General features: G+C 61.3%; 1 protein-coding gene across 2 annotated transcripts in view; it reads left to right on the forward strand.

The window, feature by feature from the left end:
* SH3PXD2B (SH3 and PX domains 2B) overlaps positions 1-21,215 on the forward strand; it is a 71,149-nt gene that overhangs the window by 12,152 nt on the left and 37,782 nt on the right. For both annotated transcript variants that reach the window (XM_084886151.1, XM_084886152.1), the window contains exons 2-3: positions 8,127-8,207; positions 18,005-18,080. In XM_084886151.1, coding sequence (XP_084742277.1) covers positions 8,127-8,207; positions 18,005-18,080 — 157 coding nt within the window. The remainder of the gene's footprint in view (positions 1-8,126; positions 8,208-18,004; positions 18,081-21,215) is intronic.

Consider the following 21,215-nt stretch of genomic DNA (forward strand, 5'->3'; position numbering starts at 1 on the left):
GCGGGGCCCGGCGTGGTGGTGTGTGCGGGGCCCGGCTTGGTGTGGTGGCGTGTGCGGGGCCCGGCGTGGTGTGGTGGCGTGTGCGGGGCCCGGCGTGGCGTGGTGGCGTGTGCGGGGCCCGGCGTGGCGTGGTGGCGTGTGCGGGGCCCGGCCTGGCGTGGTGGCGTGTGCGGGGCCCGGCCTGGCGTGGTGGCGTGTGCGGGGCCCGGCGTGGCGTGGTGGCGTGTGCGGGGCCCGGCGTGGCGTGGTGGCGTGTGCGGGGCCCGGCTTGGTGGCGTGTGCGGGGGCCCGGCGTGGTGGTGTGTGCGGGGCCCGGCGTGGTGTGGTGGCGTGTGCGGGGCCCGGTGTGGTGGCGTGTGCGGGGCCTGGCGTGGTGTGGTGGCGTGTGCGGGGCCCGGCGTGGCGTGGTGGTGTGTGCGGGGCCCGGCCTGGCGTGGTGGCGTGTGCTGGGGCCCGGTGTGGTGGTGTGTGCGGGGCCCGGCTTGGTGTGGTGGCGTGTGCGGGGCCCGGCGTGGTGTGGTGGCGTGTGCGGGGCCCGGCGTGGCGTGGTGGCGTGTGCGGGGCCCGGCCTGGCGTGGTGGCGTGTGCGGGGCCCGGCGTGGTGTGGTGGCGTGTGCGGGGCCCGGCGTGGCGTGGTGGCGTGTGCGGGGCCCGGCGTGGCGTGGTGGCGTGTGCGGGGCCCGGCTTGGTGGCGTGTGCGGGGGGCCCGGCGTGGTGGTGTGTGCGGGGCCCGGCGTGGTGTGGTGGCGTGTGCGGGGCCCGGTGTGGTGGCGTGTGCGGGGCCCGGCGTGGTGTGGTGGCGTGTGCGGGGCCCGGCGTGGCGTGGTGGTGTGTGCGGGGCCCGGCGTGGTGTGGTGGCGTGTGCGGGGCCTGGCGTGGCGTGGTGGTGTGTGCGGGGCTTGGCGTGGCGTGGTGGCGTGTGCTGGGCCCGGCGTGGCGTGGTGGCGTGTGCGGGGCCCGGCGTGGTGTGGTGGCGTGTGCGGGGCCCGGCGTGGTGTGGTGGTGTGTGCGGGGCCCGGCCTGGCGTGGTGGCGTGTGCAGGGCCCGGCGTGGTGTGGTGGTGTGTGCGGGGCCCGGTGTGGTGTGGTGGCGTGTGCGGGGCCCGGCGTGGTGTGGTGGCGTGTGCTGGGCCCGGCGTGGCGTGGTGGCGTGTGCGGGGCCCGGCGTGGTGTGGTGGCGTGTGCGGGGCCCGGCGTGGTGTGGTGGTGTGTGCTGGGCCCGGCGTGGCGTGGTGGCGTGTGCGGGGCCCGGCATGGTGTGGTGGCGTGTGCGGGGCCCGGCGTGGTGTGGTGGTGTGTGCGGGGCCCGGCCTGGCGTGGTGGCGTGTGCGGGGCCCGGCGTGGTGTGGTGGCGTGTGCGGGGCCCGGCGTGGCGTGGTGGTGTGTGCGGGGCCCGGTGTGGTGGCATGTGCGGGGCCCGGCCTGGCGTGGTGGCGTGTGCAGGGCCCGGCGTGGTGTGGTGGCGTGTGCGGGGCCCGGCGTGGCGTGGTGGTGTGTGCGGGGCCCGGTGTGGTGGCATGTGCGGGGCCCGGTGTGGTGTGGTAGCGTGTGCGGGGCCCGGCGTGGTGGCGTGTGCGGGGCCCAGCGTGGCGTGGTGGCGTGTGCGGGGCCCGGCGTGGCGTGGTGGTGTGTGCAGGGCCCGGCGTGGCGTGGTGGTGTGTGCGGGGCCCGGCGTGGCGTGGTGGTGTGTGCAGGGCCCGGCGTGGCGTGGTGGCGTGTCGGGGCCCGGTGTGGTGGTGTGTGCGGGGCCCGGCGTGGTGGTGTGTGCGGGGCCCGGCGTGGTGGTGTGTGCGGGGCCCGGTGGCGTGGGAGATCCTGGCCAGGCCGGGGCAGGAAGAGCCTGTGTGTCTTCCCTGACCGGGCAGAAAGCGCCAGAAGGGCAGGGTCTGTCTTCCTCATTCGCAGCCGTGTCCAGCCCTCGCTCGGCAGGGAGCGGCAGGCAGTGGGCACTCTGTCTGTTGGTGAATGAATGGAATGTCTCCATGGAGCACCGAGACACAATCCGATTTTCACTTTAGAGAAAGCGCTCCCCCTCCTCCTCCCCCCTGCCTCCCCTCCCCTCCCCCCTGCCGCCCCTCCCCTCCCCCCTGGCTCCCCTCTGCACCCAGGCAGGGTCTGCCCTCAGCTCCACCTTCTGCCTGCGCGTTCACCGCGCACCCCCCGGCGGGCGCCAAGACCACAGCCCGAACCACAGCATCTCTCCAGCCGCTCACCCCGCAAGCATTCGTGCTCGGGCCACGTGCCAAGCACTCACTTAATTGAAAAGATGGAGAGAGAAGAGAAAAGCTGGCAGCTGGCCACCCCGCGTGGCACTGGCGGAGGCGCCGGAGCTCAGCAGACGGGGGGCACCAGGGCCCGGCCTCGGGGAGCTGGGCAGAGGAGAGGGGATCCCAGAGGCTGAGGGGCTGGGATGGAGTCTGGAGTCAGCCGCCCCCCAGTTGCATGGCCTCAGGCCTGGCCTGGCCGCCCTCTCTGCCTGCGTCTCCTCCTCTGCAACCCGTGGAGGGCCCGCCAGCCGGCCGGCCTGCCACGGGGATGGCACCCGATCCCCGTAAAGCACCCAGCACAGCACCCGCGTGGCCGCACAGTCCCCGCTGACTCGGTCTCGGGTCCTCAGTCACCGGGGTCCCACCTCACTCCGGCACCCCGTGCTCCCCTCCTCGGCCTCCGAGGCGCCGTGGCTCTCAGCAGCGTTTCTCCGGGAATCTCTTTAAGAGAGAAACACGCGCCCTAACCGGTGTGGCTCAGTGGATAGAGCGTCAGTCTACAGACTGAAAGGTCCCGGGTTCGATTCCGGTCAAGGGCTTGTACCTTGGTTGCGGGCACATCCCCAGTTGGGAGTGTGCAAGAGGCAGCTGGTTGATGTTTCTCTCTCATCGATGTTTCTAGCTCTCTATCCCTCTCCCTTCCTGTCTGTAAAAAAATCAATAAAATGTGTTTTTAAAGAGAGAGCGAGATGAGCACGTGCTCTCCGGCACTTCCGGTGGCGGCGGCGGGAACTCACTAAGCAGGGGTGTTGTAATTCCGAACAGCGACTGGGAGCGCTGGCCCACGGGGGCCAGATGTGGGCAGACCTCTGGGGAGGCCGACAGACGGAACCACAGGGACCAGCACAGTTTTGTTTCCCGTCAGTGAAGCCGGCAGAGCCCATCCAACTGCCTGTGCTCTCACCTCCCTCTCTCCTCCTCCTCCTCCTCCTCCCTGCTCTTGTCCGTCCTCCCTGCCTCCCACCCCCCCAGGGTGCTCTTCCCCACCCCGCATGCGGCCAGGGAGGCAATCTGAAGCCCAGCCGGTCATTTGCAGCCGGCTGCCAGCATCTGCCCACCCAGCCAGCCCAGACCGATGGGGATGGGGATGGGGCGGGACCGCACCTTTGGATAAACTGGTTCTTTTTAAACTCCTGGGCGCCCTGGGCGTACTCCGGGAGCCTTCTCTGCGGGCAGTGGGTGCTGCCGGCTGTGGGCTGCCCGGGCTGTGGCGTGTGCGTGGCTTGGCCGTAGCGGAGGACAGCGTGAGTTGTCCTGGGCGAGGGTCTTGACCCTAACGGCAGAATGACCAGAATGACCACTCGACCAGTCACTATGAGGCACACTGACCGCTTCTCAGTCCTTTTCCGTGCTCTCGTCACCGCCACGTTGGTCTTGGCGTGTGTGTGCTTTCTGTCAGCCATTGCCCTGAGGTGCGGTCCGTTCCCAAGCCCAGGAGGGCCGGGCCGGGCCTCACGGAGAAACACGCGTGTTCGGTGAGCTTCATTCAGGCGTGCGCTGTGGCACCGCTGGCCACGAGGTTGCTGGTCCTGAATCCACATACGTTAAAGGAGGTGTCTTCCAACAGGTGCCTGACACTCCATCTCCCCTGGAACCGTGGTCGGCAAACCGTGGCTCGAGAGCCACAAGCGGTTCTTTGGCCCCTTTGCATGTGGCTCTTCCACAAACTACCACGGCCTGGGCGAGTCTATGTTGAAGATGTGGCGTTAGAAGAAGTTTAAGTTTAAAAAATGTAGCTCTCCGAAGAAATGTCCATCATTGTCCTGTTGATATTTGGCTCTGTGGGCTAATGAGTTTGCCGACCGCTGGCCTAAAAGCACAGGTCCAGTGTTCGCTAAGTCCGTGTTTGTCAGACTCTGTAGAACATAGCTGCACACGTGTATCTTGTTTGAGGTTGAGGGGACACTGATTCGCCTGTCCCTTTAACCTGCCACAGTGCCTGCACTGCAGGAGGATGAGCGGGCACCTCCGCTGGCCCCGGTCCAGCTGTGCCCACAGGGGCTACGGGGCAGGGGCACGGCGCCTGGGCAGCAAGGCCCCCAAGGTTCGAGGGAACCTTGGTCAGGTCACTGCACTCCTGGGCCTCCATCTGCTGCCAGGAAAACGTGGGGAGGGTTCGGCTGGCCTGTGGATCTGGGCTCAGCCCCACCCCGCAGCCCCTCGCCCCCAGTCCCTCTCCTGCAGGACTCAGAGGGGAAGGAAACCCAGACATCAGGGCCTTGGAAATCACACAGGCCCCGCGGCCGAGGTTGTGTAAGAAGGGGTTTTCAGCGGAGGCCGCAGACACCCTGTGGTCGGTGCTTCCTCATTCCCAGGGGAGGTCCCCCGCTCTGGGCGGAGGTGGGGTGGTGAGGAAGCGGGACAGTGGGCAGAGAGGACAGGCCGGGGGTGGGACGACGTGAGAGACTGCCCGGCTCCCTCCCCGCAGACCTCCGGCCTGCCTCCTCTCTGCGAGGGCCGGACCCGGCGTCTGGGTTTCTTCCTCGTGGATTCATTCAGAAAGCACAGATTTTTCCGCCGTGCTCAGCGCCGGGCGCACCGCGCTCGGTGAATAAGGCAGGCGTGGCCTCTGCTCTCACGAAACGTGGAGCCTCGCGGAAAGCAGACCCTCAGGCAGTTGCAGGAAAGGGTGCTTGTCCGTGTGATAGGGAAGTGGGTGCCCAGGAGACACGCAGCAACGTTGGAAGGGAGGGAGCAGTCCGGGAGGGCTTCCTGGAGGAAGCAGCATCTAAGCAGTGCCCTCTTCGTAGACTTGTGGGACGCCCCACATTCTGATTATTTCTTTCTGGCGCCATTTAGTCCATTCCTCTACCTCCTTTACTTCCAATCAGTTGGAACTTGAGTCAAGAGGCTTGAGATGCAGGTTAAACATTTGGTTGACAACATTTGCCAGAAGACTGTATGTCTCTGTCTCTGTGAACCTGGCCGGCCTCGGTGCTTCCTGTAAGTAGAATCACACCGTATTTTTGTCTCTTTGAGACGTGCCTGTTTCCCTTAGCGCGGTGCCCTCGGGGCGTAGCGTGTGTCAGCATCTCCTTCCTTCTTTGAGACGGAGTCATGTTCCCTTGCATGGATGTGCCACACTGTGCGTTCTCATCCCTCCATCCCTGGACACCAGTCTGTCCCACCCTTTGGCGTGAAGAAGCCTGCGTCCCATTTCCGCACACCGGGCCCCCGAGTGTCACCGTGGGTGGGGCTGTTATCTGAAAGCCGGGCCCCTGTGTTATACAGTGGCTTTGGCTACAAGTGACAGACACGGACTCCGATCGCAGGAAAGGGGAGGTGCCGGCTTGCGTTGTGACATGTCCAGGATGCTGAGCCGGGGCTCCCATGAGGCCCCAGGACTCGGCCCCTCTGTCCCTCTCACCCTGCTTGCTTCTTGGTGCAGGTGCCTCCCACACGGTAACCCCTGGGGGGCGTTCTCCTCCCGGCAGCTGCTGCCGTGGGGAAGGGGTCTCTGCCCTGATCGCGCCGTCCGAAGTCCCAGAATGGAGTCCCCTCGGCCCCCCCTGAGCCATCGCGTGGCCAGCTGCCGGCAGTGCTCTGGTCGGCCAGCCCAGGGACACGTCCCTACCCCCCTCTGGCAAGGGTGGGAAGAGGGAGAGGGTGGCCCCCAGGAAATGGGGGCTCTTAGCAGCACAAGGGGAAGGGGACCGGGTGAGCCGGAACAACGGCTGCAGGGCCCCACGGACGCGAGTCCCGGCGGTGAATCAGGGAGGTCACTGCCCCGTTTCAGAGAAAGGGGCAGCGCGTCCGGAGCACTCGGTGCCCTGTGAGCTCGCCCAGCGGTGGAACGGGCGTTGGCACCGGTGAGCATGCTCCTTGCCCAGCCCCCACACGCCCGGCAGAGCCAGAGCCCTGGTCCGGACAGTTCTCGTTAAAACAGTTAGGTCTGGGCCTCCGAGTGCCGACCGTGCACGCGTGCTCAGAGGCTGGCTCCGGGAAACCCGTTAGGCCCGTTCCGAATGTCGACCGTGCACGCGTGCTCAGAGGCTGGCTCCCGGAAACCCCTTAGGCCCGTGCAGAGCCCTGCGCGGTGCGTGCGGGACTTGAACTTTGCAAACAGGGATCAGGAATGAACGGTGTAAGCAGATTTCCCCGTTTATGAGTGTGTGCTTTTTATTGGTTTTAAGAAAAAATAAAAAACCTTTGATGACATTTTCTCTTTTTTTTTTCTCCTTGTTTTTTAATATGTGTTTTTTAAATCCTTACCCGAGGATATGTTTTCATTGATTTAAAGGAAAAAGAAAAGAGGTAGGAGAGAAGAGGAAGGGAGAGAGAGAGAGAGACACCCCCCCCCATGGGTTGCCTCTCATACATGCCCCAACCTAGGATTGAACCCACAACCTTTTCACTGTACAGGATGAATCCACATGGGCTTTGTTCTTGGCAGCAGGTCATCCAAACTTGGCCTAAACATCCCCTAGAGACGGCAGCCTTTGAAATGCTAGTCTCTGGGCTGCCCTCTGGAGAGCTGGGACTGAAGTCCAGGGCTGACCCCACTGGCTCTGCCGGGCCAAGCCCAGGCCACGTGCTCCCTCTTCCCCGGCTCCCCGTGGGTACGGACTCGCACCACCTCCGCATCTGAGCAACTATCCCCCCGGCGGGGGCGGGGCTCCCGGGGGAGAGACACGGTGCTCTGCCTGGGAGAAAAATTAATCCGTACCGGGCAAAAGACGACATACCACTGCACACACGTTATCTACCTCCACTCATGTGTGTCGTCTTTCCAGCTGACCCTCGGCTCGTGGAGGGCTAGGGCCCACTAACAACACGGAACCCCTCCTTTTCAAGCAGCATTTCTCTGTCTCCAAAGAGCTTTCACAGAGATACATGCTTTATAATGGCCAGAACGGCCCTATAACCACAGATAACTTGTGTGAGCCAGGGCGGGGTGATGGGTGCTGACCCCTTAGCCCGGGAGTGTCCGGGCCACCAGAGTCCCCAGCCAGGTGCCTCTGGCCTCCTGCCGCCACTTCGCTTTGGAATTCAATCGGAACCAACGTTTTAAAAATGACTCTGATAGCCAAAGCCGGCTTGGCTCAGTGGTAGAGCGTCGGTCTGCGGACTGAAAGGTCCCAGGTTCGATTCCAGTCAGGGGCATGTACATTGGTTGCAGGCACATCCCTGGTAGGGGGTGTGCAAGAGGTAGCTGGTCGATGTTTCTCTCTCATCGACATTTCTAGCTCTCTATCGCTTTCCCTTCCTCTCTGTAAAAAAATCAATAAAATATATATTTTTTTAAAAATGACTCTGATAGCCCTGCTGGCATGGCTCCGTGGTTGAATGTCGGCCTATGAACCAGAAGGTCTGGGTTCAATTCCCAGTCAGTCACATGCCTGGGTTGCAAGCTCGGTCCCCAGTCGGGGGCGTGCAGGAGGCAGCCCATCAATGATTCTCTTTCATCATTGATGTTTCTATGTTTCTCTCTCTCTCTCTCTCTCTCTCTCTCTCTCTCTCTCCCTTCCTCTCTCTCTAAAAATCAATAAAACATATATTTTAAAAAAGAAAAAAGAATGACTGACAAAAAGAGCCTGCCCCACGGCTCTCTGAATCGAGTGGGGAGCAAGACACCCTTGCGCTGCCGACAATAACAGCACCTCCTGCGCCAAGCAGAGTGCTGACGCCTTCCCACGCTCGGTCTCCCTGAACTCTGTGCACCACGCTCGGGTGGAGGTCCTTCTACCCATTTCCTTGAGGAGGAAGCTGAGGCTCAGAGAGAACGAGTAGCCTGTTCCAAGTCATACAGCCGGTCGGTGGCGGAGCTGAGATTCAAACCTGGGTCTTTCTCACTCTGAACCTCGTGCTCGGCCCCCGAGGTCCCCTTGGTGCTAACGCCTGTCTCCCTGCTCCCCTGCAGGTCTACATCATCCGGGTCACCTGGTCCAGCGGCTCCACCGAGGCCATCTACCGGCGCTACAGCAAGTTCTTCGACCTCCAGGTAAGGACGCGGGGCTCCGGGAGCTGCGGGCAGGAAGGACTTCCATCGGACTTCCTCCCCGTGTGGCCGTCAGAGCCCAGACCCTCGCCGCAGCGGGCGGACAGTGCTCCGTTTTCACCCCTAGAATTAAAAGCGCCGTCCGTGCGCCCGCTTCGGCGGCACACGCACTAAAACTAGCACAATATGGAGGAGGGGAGCATGGCTCCTGCACGGGGTGACATGCTCATGTGTGGACATTCCGCATTAAGGAGAGAAAAAGGATGCCCGTTGCTTTGGGGACATACTGCTTTGTGCTGTGATCGTCCATGTTTCCCAAATAAAGGAAAGGCTGCGTGTGGGCGGCTCCGGACCGAGCGTGACATTGGCGTGGCTTTGGCGTGCAGGTGTTGAGCTTGTGTTTTCGTCAAGGACTCAGGTGTGTCCGGCCACCTTTGGTGAATGAATGAATGAATGAATGAATGAACTCACAGTCCCATAGGGCACCCGGCCTCTGTGGACCGCTCAGTGTCAGCTCACCCCATGGGGTCAAAGAACTAAAAGAACTGCAGTCTCCGGGACCGTCGCTTTATCTTGATGTCACCAAGGCCAGCAACTCAAAGCAAGCGTGTCTGATCAGAAGTCACGGGGCCCAATATGACAAAATACAGTTCTTTATAAAAACACAGGCCTCAGGAACCTACTGGGCTTCCCGAACCAGCAAGCCCTCCCTGCTGTGTGGTGAGGGACCCGTGCTGAGCTGTCTCCCTTTCCTCTGTGCCTGTCAGGATGCTTCCGCTGCAGGAAACCCCACTCACATGGGCTTCAGTCAGTGGGGAGTTGGGGGCTGGTGTAACTGCATGTCCCCGGAGAAGAAACCGGGTGGGCTTCAGGCACCGCTTGATCCAGGCTTCTCCACTGTGCCCTTCCACCCAGCTCTTTCCTCTCATTCTGCATGTCTGCTTCCATCGCGTCGGCTTCATCCTCAGCTCCCACGTGGTTGCAAAATGCTCTGGGCGCACGATCAGCAGGAAAGAGGGAACGGTCACTTCCCAGAGTTCCGGGGAGCACGGGGTTGTGTCTCATAGGCTCAGCTGTAAGCCTGTCGAGACGGTGAAAGAATGTGATGGCCAGTGGGGTGGTCGGGTTCCTGCCTCCCCCACCCCCACCCCCGGAGTCAGGGGCGGGACTGAGCTGGAGAGAACAGCTGTGATGTGTGTGAAGTAGGTGTTGTGGGGCCGGCAGGAGAGAGCCTTGTCCTCCACACACCAGCCCGTCTCCTGGGCTCCCCGCTCTCTGAGCGTTGGCTGATGCTCACCACGGGCATTCGTGGTCGTATGGACCTGATCTGTTCCTGAAAATGGCCAGCGGAACAGCCGGTGCTCATTCTTTCCGAGGGGGAGCGGGGGTGGGGAAGTTCTCCCGGCCTGTTTCCGTAGCTGCCGGGGTCACGTGTGAGCTATTGAGTCACCCGGGGCCTCGCTGCTGAACGTGGAATGAACGTGGTGAGGTTCTGTGTTCACCGTGCAGCAACGCCGAACGGGATCACACACACGTTACACGTTTCTTCCGGTCCGCAGCGAGCATGCTCTGAATGTAGACAGACCCGTGTGTGCCGGAGGGCCGGATTCCGTCCACCGTGGGCTTGGCAGGAGCAGCCGGGCAGGGAAGGCAGAGGATGGCGGCGATGCCAGCGCCAGAAGCAGGAGGCACGTCCTGCGTGATGATGACCGAGACCCACACCCTCGCAGCCAGACCACGGTGTCTGCAGATCCGTTATGGCAGGCCTTCAGTTCAGAGAGGGAAAACTGAGTCCACATTTTGCAAGTTGCTGACCGGCTGCGCATGCCCTGAGGGTCTGTATTCGGCTTCCAGAGGCCTCTTGCCTGCGTGATGCTTCCAAGGAGGAACATGGGGCAGAGAACAGGGGCAGGCATGACGGCTCGCTCAGGGAACACTGACACCCACAGCGCAAGCATCCACTCGACCAGCTCAGACGGGAAGAGAGGGGGCTATTGATGGTGAGAGGCAGGTGTGCCCATGGAAACGGAGCAGGAAGTGCAGCCGCCCGCCGGGGCTCCGGACCGTCAGCGGGGTGACCCTGCGCAGGCCCGGCGGCTCCCCGGCTGCGGGTCACTGGCCGCAGGATCTGCCGTCGAGTCGAGCCTGCTTCCTCTCCCCAGCGACCTCTCCAGCCCAGCTTCCTCCCCTGCCTGTTGGCCCACATCCCCCAGACGGCACCTTCGCCCCCGAGGGGAGGTGTCCTTCCCTGTCGTCGATGCTCTGGGGTTTCCAGGTGCCGATTTTGGCTCCCGGTTGAGAATCTGATGTCAGAGACCTGGTCCGTCCCCCTGACCTGTGGGCTGCAGAGGGAGCGTGGGGTTGTGGGTGCTCAGGGCTGGATGAGTAGAGGGGACCCGAGGGGGGAGGCGGGCTGAAGAGGTGGGCTGTCGTCAGCTCCCTGTCCCAGGACAGCCCCGGCTTCGGACCCTGACACCAGGGTTAGACAGATGGCTCCAGAGCTCAGCTTAGTGCCTCTTTAGGTTTCAGCTCGGTGACGCCGCTGTATGTTTCCGAGCCTCAGTTTCCCCGTCTGCACACGGAGAACGAAAGCACTTTCCACGCGCACCGGGTATGACAGAGTCGTGCCTTGCTCTGTGAGCGTGTCAGCTGTCCTCTGCTGTCCCTCCGCTCCGCCGGGACTTCCTGGGGGGGCCCTGCCTGGGAAGGCCGGCCGGGGGCCAGGGTCGGGGCGCAGGCTCCCTGCCCCGAGGCTGGGCTCCCTCCGCTCTCCGGGGTGACTCAGTGCTCGGATTCCTACCAGGATTTAATTTAAAAGGGACGTTTTTCCGCCCGCTCAGCATGGTTGGTAATGATTGGGGGTTTGCTGTGGCCTAAGCAACGGCCTCAGACCGCCCTCCTGCAAGGAAGTCGTCAGACGACGGCGCTTCGGCCGCCTCTAAAGAGTCCCGATGGGCAGCTGGGCGGGAAGGCATGGGATTCCGGAGGGTCCCCTCCTGGCACCGCCGCCGCCCCCGCCGCCCAGGGCCGGCCGCTGGAAGGCGTTAGGGCCGGAGCCAGCTGTTCCCAGGCCCCGGCGAAGGCCAGCCCGTGTGGGGCTGCAACACCCTCGATGATTTCACGATCCCACCCTCCCCGCCCCTCCCTCCGGGCTGGCCTCGGGGTTTTTGTTTTTGTTTTCAGAAGAAACTTGGCTCTCATACACATCATCACTTTAAAAAAAAAAAAAAAAGCACGGGAGGGCCGAGCTTGCGGGAGGAACAGCTAAGCCCGTGGGATGTCATGGAAAAAGCCCGGAGACCTGGGGCCCAGCCCCCTGTGCTGTGTGGCCGTGGGCACGCCCCGCACCCCTCTGTGCCGGATGGCTCTGTCAGTGGCGTGGGGCGATGAAAGCAGGAACAGCTGGCTTTCCAGCACTCAGACAGCCAGTTCGGCATCCGGGAGCCGGGACTCACGTCATCCTCGTATCAAGCTCATCACCGCGTGCCGATGGAGAAACCCAGGCTGGGGGGTGGGGGTGGGGGGGGGGGGCGCTGGGTGTGCCCGGGTCACACCGCCATGGGCATCGGAGCTGGAATCGGAAGCTGGGCCGGCGACAGCACAGACCACAGTCCCAGCCGCTGTGCTGTCCAGGTCCCCGGCGGCTGCTTGCCCGGGTTCCTACGGAGTTAAAAGCAATGATGTGTGTGGGGAAGAGGCGAACCCACAGAGACAGGGCCGATTAGTGGTTGCCAGGCGCTGGGAGGAGGGGGGAAGAGAGAGGCGGATGGGCACAGGGCTTCGCTCTGGCTGGAGGAAAATGTGCTGGAATTAGTAGGCCGGATGGTTGCACAACCTTCTGACGGTCCCAAAACCCACTGGAGTTTATACTTTACAAGGGTGCACTTTCTGGTGTGAGAAGTGTGTCTGAATTTTTATTTATTTATTTACTTATTTTCAAAGGGATGATGTGTGTGAGAGCGGTCTCTGGGCTGTCGAGCCCTGAGCAAATGTCAGCTGCTGGGATTATCGGGAATTGGCAGGGTGTCGAGCGGGGAATGGTGCCAGGTCCATAGAGTGGGCAAGAGCTGGGCCTGGGTCCCCGTGCTGCCACTTTCTGGCCGGAGATCTTGTTGTAGTCAGGACTGTTTTGGTCGCAGATGACAGAATCCCGGTGGAGATGGGTTCTTCACAAAGAACGTGGCTGAGCTACATGTACCTGAGAGGCCAAGGGGAGTTGGCGTCAGGTCTGGCTGGATCTAGGGGCCGCCATCTGCTTTCCTCCACTTGATTGTCTTCATCTCCAGGCTCGTGGTGGCCACGGGCCCACGTGGTGTCCGTGAGTTCCGTTCAGCGCCTTCCGGGAAAAGAGAACCCCCACAGTTTCAGCAAAAGCCTCGTGGATCCATCCTGGGTCCGTGGGCAGCCGGTCAGGGCCATCCAGGCGCGAGCGGAATCAGCCTGCCGCCCATGTGTGTCACCAGCAGGAGTTCCCCGGAAGAAAGCAGAGAACTGCTTCCAGGAAGGGCGAGTGGCCTGTGGGGAACAGAGAACAGTGACTGTGCCCTCTGGTGGGGGCAGGGCATTCGGGCAGAGGGAACCGTCTACAGAGAGGCGGTCTGGGGTAAGGAAGGAGTGGGGCTCAGGCTCCTTTGTGGGCACAGAGACTTAACACCAAACACCAGTGAAAATGTCCCCTTTAAGACAGTGCACTTTCTATACACACACACACACACATATACATGTATCTATTTTATTGATTTTTTTATAGAGAGGAAGGGAGAAGGATAGAGAGTCTGAAACATCAATCAGCTGCCTCCTGCACACCCCCTACTGGGGCTGTGCCCACAACCAAGGTACATGCCCTTGACCGGAATCGAACTTGGGATCCTTCTATCCACTGAGCCAAATAGGTTTTGGCAACAGTTCACTTTCTGATGTGACTTCCTGACTCACTTGTCTTGGAGAATCTGGACCCTGGTCGGCCGCCGTCACTACTGGCTGGCATTGGCCATGCGTGCCATGCACATGAGGGTGTAGCCATAGAGCCCCGGGCCTGGAAGGGAAGCCTGGTGTCAGGGCCCAGCCGGCGGTCTTAGCAGCCATGGCCTTGGGCAGGCCTCTCTGCCGCTCCCTGTCTGCCCCCGCCTGGCTCCGTCAGCGTGTGGCGGCGGGCACCGGGATGATCAGGTGCCATGGCGCTGAGGGCAATGCCTGGCAGTAATGAGGGCTGGTTGAGGGATATCGTAAAGATCTGGAGGACCGGTTCCTGACAGCACAGGTGCCCGCTCTGCGTCCTCATGGGCAGGAAGCGGGCATCGTGCCCGCACCGCAGACGGGGGAGCGGACGCTCAGAGGGCAGTCCCACGCCCGGAGGGCAGCATGGCTGGGATCTAAGCCCACGGGGGGCCGAGTCGGAAGCTGCACCCCACTGCCCTCTTGGGGCCCAGTCCTGCCTCCAAATCGCTTTTCAAAGATAGGTTTGCTCCTGGAGTCCTGCCTGACGCTGCCCTTTGAAGGCCCAGCTGGCGCCTCCCTGTAAGACGCGGGCGGTCTGCCCCGCAGAGAGGGCTGTCCTGGGCCATACCCCGCCCCTTCAGGAAGGGGCCTCAGGTGTGCAGGGGTCTCCTGTGCTCTGTGCCAGGCGACCTTTGCCCTCTGAGCTTTCCCGCCAGCTCAGTGTGCTCCAGGCCCAGGGTCATGGCCGCCGCTGGAGCCAGGGCCTCCCTGGGGAAGCACAGATAAGCGTTTGCTGAGCCGGAGTGACTCCAGGGGCTCAGAAAGGGGCTCAGGCCGGGCTTGCTTCCCGGAGGAGGTGACATTTGAGCGGGGTCTGGACCTGAGTAAGGAAGTGGCCCTCAGACAGGGTGGGGAGGGCATCCAGGTGGACACCAGGTGTGCGACGGTGCAGGGCGTGCGGGAGCGGGACGGCAGCCAGGACCTGCAGAATCCCGACAGCAGGCGCAGAGCCAGCGGGTCGCTGCGCCTGGCAGGGGCCCCGGAGGAGCGCCAGCCCGTGTCCTGTAAGTGGAACACCGCGTGCTGTGGGGACCCAGAGAGAGAGATACTTCCTTTGGGAGGAGCCATTTCTGAGCTCAGCGATTCTTCCCCCTTTTTCATCTCCTGGCACACACAGGCTAATTCCTAAAATTCTGAGCACACCAAAAAATACATTTTTTGCCGATCTGACAAAAAAATGAGAGTAATTTTGAGACATTCATACCAGACGGCTATTGTTGTGTTGGCTATATACACAAACTCTTTATTTGTAAAATATATGTATTGTTTTCAGAGAGGAAAGGAGATGGAGAGAGATAGAAGTATAAACAATGAGAGAGAATTACTGATGGGCTGCCTCCTGCACACTCCCACTGGGGATCAAGCCTGCAACCTGGGCATGTGCCCTGACTGAGAATGGAACCGTGACCTCCTGGTTCAAAGGTTGATGCTCAACCACTGAGCCACATGGGCCGGGCTGTTGTAATTTTTTTATTATTATTAGACAGTGTAAGGGAAAAGAGGTCAGTGTCCCTGACTAAATAGTCAGGTTTTGCATGTTTTAAAAATTGTTGGGGCACATCTCTTGAATGTCCTAGACTCACCAATTCACAGAGCCTACCCCATGCTGCATAACAGTGTGAATGTACTTAGCATCGCTTAACGCCTAAGATGGTTGGGGTCATGAATTTTAGGTTTCATATACTTAGCAATAAAAAAATAAAAATAAAAAAAAAATAAAAAAAACACACAAACCACTCAAACTTGTTCCCAGATAACTTTCCGAAGAAGAAATTTATTCTGCGCAATATACAGGCGATGCATTATAGAATTGCACACCTGAAACCGATACCATTTTATTGACCAGAGTCACCCGAATACATTCAGTTTAAAAATGTAGATGTAGTATGGGCACAGCGCAAGGTGGATTTCTTCACCTAGGCCAGTGGTCGGCAAACTCATTAGCCAACAGAGCCAAATAGCAACAGTACAATGATTGAAATTTCTTTTTTGAGAGCCAAGTTTTTTAAACGTAAAACTTCTTCTAACACCACTTCTTCAAAGTAGACTCGCCCAGGCCGTGGTATTTTATGGAAGAGCTACACTCAAGGGGCCAAAGGGCCGCATGTGGCTCGGGAGCCGCAGTTTGCCGACCACAGACTTAGGACGTCCCAGAGAGCTCCCCCAGCGTTCACTGGCACAGCACCCTGCCAGCGGGCTGTGTGCCTCCCTCCACGGACGGGTCCGGCCACGGCCACGCTGGCCCGAGGAGGCGCCGGGAAGCTCGGGCTGCCTGGCCCGGGGTAGAGCATCTGTGGTCAGAGGCCGCAGCGTAACCCAGGCCTGCTGCCTCCTGTTAACAAGTCCCACTTCCGCCCTCCGGGCCCGCTCCTGTGGGGAAGCAAGTCGGGACAAGGCGTGAGAGCACTCGGGATGCTCCATGTTGGCAAACGTCGTCGTCAATAAAATGGAGAAGGGAAAGAGGATGGTGTCAGACAAATCCCGCAAACACTTCGGCAGAGACCACGTGCTCGCCCTGCTGCTCACCTGTGCACGGAACAGTAAGCTTGCCTCGTGTCAAGCCAGTTTTTCGTCTTCACGTGACTCCAACACTGTTCCAGGGAATGATGCTGGGGACAGAGAATGGCATTTAGATGAAGGGACTCGCACTGGCTGGATTCCCGCTGGGCTGTGGGACCTGAGGCGGTTCCCTGTCCCTCTCTGCTCCCCAGTCTCCCCTTTGGTGACGTGGGGCTCATACATGTATTTCGCAGGGTTCTTGTGAAGGCCGGGTAGAGCCCTGTGTAGGAGAAGGCTTGTTCACAGTCAGCTGCCCGTCACACGTCAGTAGGGGTTGCTCATTATTATTCAAGATGAGTAACACGAATGTCATTCATCAGGGGCACTCGGCAAGCATCTCCGAAAGCTGCCCCCCGACCCCAGTCTTGCTCCGTGGCATTCATCGCGTCAGTCGGTTTTCGTGAGCGCCCTCCAGGGGCTGGTGTGGAAAGCTGCCAGTTCACACCGGCAGCCGCCTTTCCCAGCCAGGCCCGCTGTGGCATCACCGGTCGCCCGATGACGTGGACCGAGCATTTCCCCATCACCACGCGGCACAGAGGAGGGGCCGACAGAAAGCCACAAATGAGCCGAAACCGGTGTGGCTCAATGGATAGAGCGTCAGCCTGCGGACTGAAGGGTCCCAGGTTCGATTCCCGGTTGGGGGGTTGTGCAGGAGGCAGCTGATTGATGTTTCTCTCACATTCATATTTCTAACTCTCTATCCCTCTCCCCTCGAAAAATCAATAAAATATATTTTTTTAAAAGAAAGCCACAAATGAAACCACAGCCGCAGCGGGCAGCACTCCATGGTACTGGCCAAGCTGAGCCAGAGCCCCTACCCAGGGGCGGCACATGCCAGTAGGGGGCGACAGGAGCACCAGCCGGGGTGAATAGTCCTGATTGTCTTCTTAGCGTCTCTGAGGTGGAGTGATGGCTGGGAAGGAGATGGTGCAGCCCCCGGCCCCGCCTCTTGCTGGCTCCAGGCTCACGGAACCTTTCTCCACTTCTCTGGGCTGAGGGTGCCTGGGTAGCCGTGCCCAGCGCGAAGGAGAGCTCTGAAGATTTAGTGCGAGAACGTGTCTGCAGAGCCTGGCCCACGCCTGGCACACACACACACGTTTCTCATGTGCTCCAGGCCCTCCCCCTCCCCCGGATGCCTGCACAGCAGCCGTGCCTACTCCTCCCAGCCCCCAGAGCCACACATCCTGCGGCCCGGAGCTTCCCCCTGGAGGCCGTCCTGGGCGCAGCCGGTCAGGCTGGGTTAGGATAGACGCTAGGACAAGCAGCCTCGCTGGGTGGTAAGGGTTTACTGTCCCTCAGAGGTGGTGAAGTCCTAACTCCGGGACCCGCACGGGCGGAGAAGCCGCGGTCCGGCGTGTGGCCCGTCACCGGGGCAGGAGGAGGCGGACCGTGTGAGCCACGCACCGTTCGAGGCTCTTCCGCCCCGAGGGACACGTCTCCGCTGCTCGCGTTCACTTGGCTCCGTCCCACTTCGAGGGGGCGGGACCTCACGCCTGCCAGGGGCTCCGGAGAAGGACCAGGTATCTGAGGGCCCCGCCCATGACCCCGCAGCCCGGCTCTAACCTCAGGCGCCCCCCCACGTGGGTGTCACCTCCCCGGGCCCCGCGCAGCAGGTCTCTGCGATGTTGTCGATCGGGCCCGATCTCTCCCGTTCAGTCCTTCCAGCGCCAGAGGCGTCTCTTGCCCTCGGAGAAGTTTCTGTTTTTGGACCTCGGTTCCTGCTCCTCCTCGGTCCCAGGGCGGCCCACGCCTTCCTCTCGCTGTGCTTCCGACGCCACCCCGTAATGGCCCGCTTCCTCTTTGGCCGCCTCTGTAATGGCTGTCGCCGGGCACTGAGCTGTCTGCAGAGCCGGCCTGGGAGCGCTGAGTGGGCTGGGGCGGTAGGGGGGTGTCACAATTGGGTCTCAGTGGTTTGGTCCTTATCACCACCCAGCAGGTCTTAGGAGACAGGATGGCCTGCCACCCGTGGACTGCGGTGGCCCCGGGGGGGTGGCCGCCGTGCAGGCCCTGTGGCTGGAGACCCCCTGGGAGGACCTGGAGTGGCCACGCCCGGCTCTGGGCCTTCACCGACCGGGCAGCTTCACGGAGACCCCGGTCCCATTGACACGGACTTGCCGTGCGTGTGGGCCTCTGGAGAGCTGCGCGGAGCGAGCGTGAGGGTGTCCGGTCACACGTGTCGGGTAATTCCTTCCCGTGTCAGAGGTGCGCGTGTCACATCTCTCGGTGTTTTTCTCCCCTGGCAGATGCAGATGTTGGACAAGTTTCCCATGGAGGGGGGACAGAAGGACCCCAAACAGCGGATCATCCCCTTCCTGCCAGGTAAGGGGGACTCATTGCTCCCGGATCTCTGGCTCGTCCTCCGTAGGGCCCTGTCCCAGGGACCAGACACTCCCCCTCTGGGAGCCTCAGTTTCTCCCGCCTCTAAAATGGGGGTGATTAAGCGCGTAATGTTTTATAATGAGCGGCATCTCCTATGGCTGCTCTGTCCTTTTTCTGTTGCTCCGTAACAAATTGCCACCCGGTTAGCAGCTTACAATGGCACCCATTAGTTATCTCCCAGCTCTTCTGGCCGGAAGTTCCAGAGGCCTCCACAGGGTCCTCTGACTTAGCGTCTTCCAAGGCAACGTCAAGGTCGTGGCTGGGCCAGCTCTCATCCGGAGGGTCTGGGGCAGAATGCAGCTCCTGCCGCTCTAATCCGGTTTGAGACGCCGGTTTCCTTGCTCGCGTCAGCCAGGCTGCCTGCATCCCCGCTCTGTGGCCCCTCCATCCGCAGGCCGGCATGAGGCACCGAGTCTCTCTTGGGCTTTAAATGTCTCCAGCTGCTCCCCTCCCCCCCCCCCCCCCCCCCCCGCAGAGGGACTCATGCGATTGTGTCGTACCCCCAGGATAATCTTGAAAAAAACCGTGTCCTGAAACAATCCCATCATAGTCATGGCTCAGGGGTCTGGGTGGGCCATCTTGGGGGGAGGGAGCGTTATAGAAATTCCACCTGCTTTCCTGCCACGGACTTTCCGAGGGCCGGGCCCCACCGCAGGCGCTGGGGAGGAGTTAGCGTAATAAAGGCGTTCATGTCCCTTCCTTCCTAAAAACATTCCTTCCCAAAGGAGTAGCATCAGGCCTCAGCTCAGAACGTAGGTTCTATTCCTAGCTGGTTAGGCTCAGTGGATAGAGTAGGGGTGTCGAACTCAATCAGAGAAAGGGCCAAAATCTAAAATCCAGCCTAAATCGCGGGCCGAATGGTTTACTGAACAGTCATAAACTGACAATGTCATAAACTGACAGCGGAGTGCAGTGATGACAGCGCGGTGCAGGCCACATTGCAAGGCCTGGCGGGCTGGATTTGGCCCGCGGGCCTTGTGTTTGACACATGTGGGATAGAGCATCGGCCTGCAGGCTGAAGGGTCTAGGGTTCGATTCCAGACAGAAGTACGTACCTCGGTTGCAGGCTCCTCCCAGGCTCGGGCCCTGGTTGGGGCACGTGCAGGAGGCAACCCATCGATGTGTCTCTCCACATCGATGTTTCCTTCTGTCTTTCCTTCTCTCTCCCACTCTCTCTAAAAGTCAGTGGACGTGTCCTCGGGTGAGGATTGACCAGGGGAAAGATCGTAGGCTATACCCGAGCCGGTGCGATGGTCTCAGTAGCCGCCGCAGACTGGATGTCTGCCCTGTGCCAGGCGCTGGGCGGAGGGCTTCCCGTTCATTACGGCCCTTCGTCCCCACGGCAGCCTGGCGGTGGGCACCACGTGCCCGTTTCTCAGCGGCACATGCCGAGGCTCCTCCCGGAGCTGTCTGGGTGGATGGCTTCAGCACGCGAGTTTCCGTTTCTTCCTTTGCACGCGGGAGATGACCGTGGCCCTGCAGGCGCAGAGTTGTCAGGAGGGTAGGTGAGCTCTGGCGCAGGCTGGCAGCAGTCAGGCAGACCGTCGTTTCTATGCACAGAGCCTCCGCAGACAGACACCACCCCAATCACACGTACTTGGGGCAGAAAGGACCCTTCCGACCTTCCTCATTTTGCAGAAGAGGGAGCAGGCCCCACAGCGGGGGAGACTCCCGGGTCACTCAGGCACCTAGATTCCCTCCCCCACGCCAGGGCCCCCCCTCCCCCACTCCAGGGTCCCCCCCCACTCCAGGGCCCCCCTCCCCCACGCCAGGGCCCCCCTCCCCCACGCCAGGGCCCCCCTCCCCCACTCCAGGGCCCCCCCTCCCCCACTCCAGGGACCCCCTCCCCCACTCCAGGGCCCCCTCCCCCACTCCAGGGGCCCCCCTCCCCCACTCCAGGGCCCCCCTCCCCCACTCCAGCCCCCCCCCACTCCAGGGCCCCCCTCCCCCACTCCAGGGCCCCCCTCCCCCACTCCAGGGCCCCCCTCCCCCACTCCAGGGTCCTGCCGTGGGCACAGGTGGGGCTCTCCCAGGTGCCGCACGGGGAGCGGGCTTGGAGACTGGGCCGAGGCGTTTGCCAGGCCCCGTCCGCTGGGAGGACCGTTTGCCTAAAACGGCGCGTGTTTTAGTTCTTCCACGGGGGGAGTGTGCAGTCACGCTGGAATTTCTCTCCCGTTGGAGAAAGCCCGGAGTGCAGCGGCGGCAGCCAGGAGCCCGGGTCCCCGCGGGGCTCGCCGTCCCGTCCATAAAACGGGACACGGCCCTGCCTCCCACGCTTCTCTCCGGACACACAGTCGGTTCCCAGTCAAGGCAGAGCCAGGGTCCCGTGACTTTCCTTCGGAGCTTCTCGGGATTTCATCTCTTGGAGGCGTTGCTTAAGTGCTCGGCCTGAACACTCACATGGGACTGGGCTCTCTCTGCATGTGGGTTTTTTTCTCGCCCTAGCCAGTGTGGCTCAGTGGGGAGAGCGTTGGCCCGTGGACTGAAGGATCCCAGGTCCATCCCAGTCGTGGGCACGAATCTTGGTTGCAGGCTCGATCCCCGGCCCCGGCCCCGGCCCCGGCCCGGCACATGCAGGAGGCAGCCAGTCGATGTGTCTCTCCACTGATGTTGCTTTCTCTCTGTCTCTCCTCCTCCCTTCCACTCCCTCTAAAAATCAACGGGAAAATATCCTCGGGTGAGGATTGACAACAACAACAAAATTAAATGTTAGGTTTTCCTCCAAAGCGGTGAGGTATAAGTCTTACTATCTGACGAAAGGCAAACCCAGCCAAAACCAGTGTGGCTCAGTGGATAGAGCGTCGGCCTGCGGACTGAAAGGTGCCAGGTTTGATTCCGATCGAGGGCGTGTACCTTGGTTGCAGGCACATCCCCAGTGGGGGGTGGGGGTGGGGGTGTGCAGGAGGCAGCTGATTGATGTTTCTAACTCTCTCCCTTCCTCTCTGTAAAAAAATATATTAAAAAACAAAGAAGAAGAAAAGAAAGGCGAACCAGCTCTGGAAAAACTTCCCAGGAAGGGAAAGAACTTGAGCCCACCCTCCCCCAGCCCCTGGAAGCTTTTCTGATTACGTAATT

The sequence above is a fragment of the Pipistrellus hanaki genome (assembly GCF_964339955.1).
Source record: "Pipistrellus hanaki genome assembly, chromosome: 5".
Lineage (NCBI taxonomy): Eukaryota > Metazoa > Chordata > Mammalia > Chiroptera > Vespertilionidae > Pipistrellus > Pipistrellus hanaki.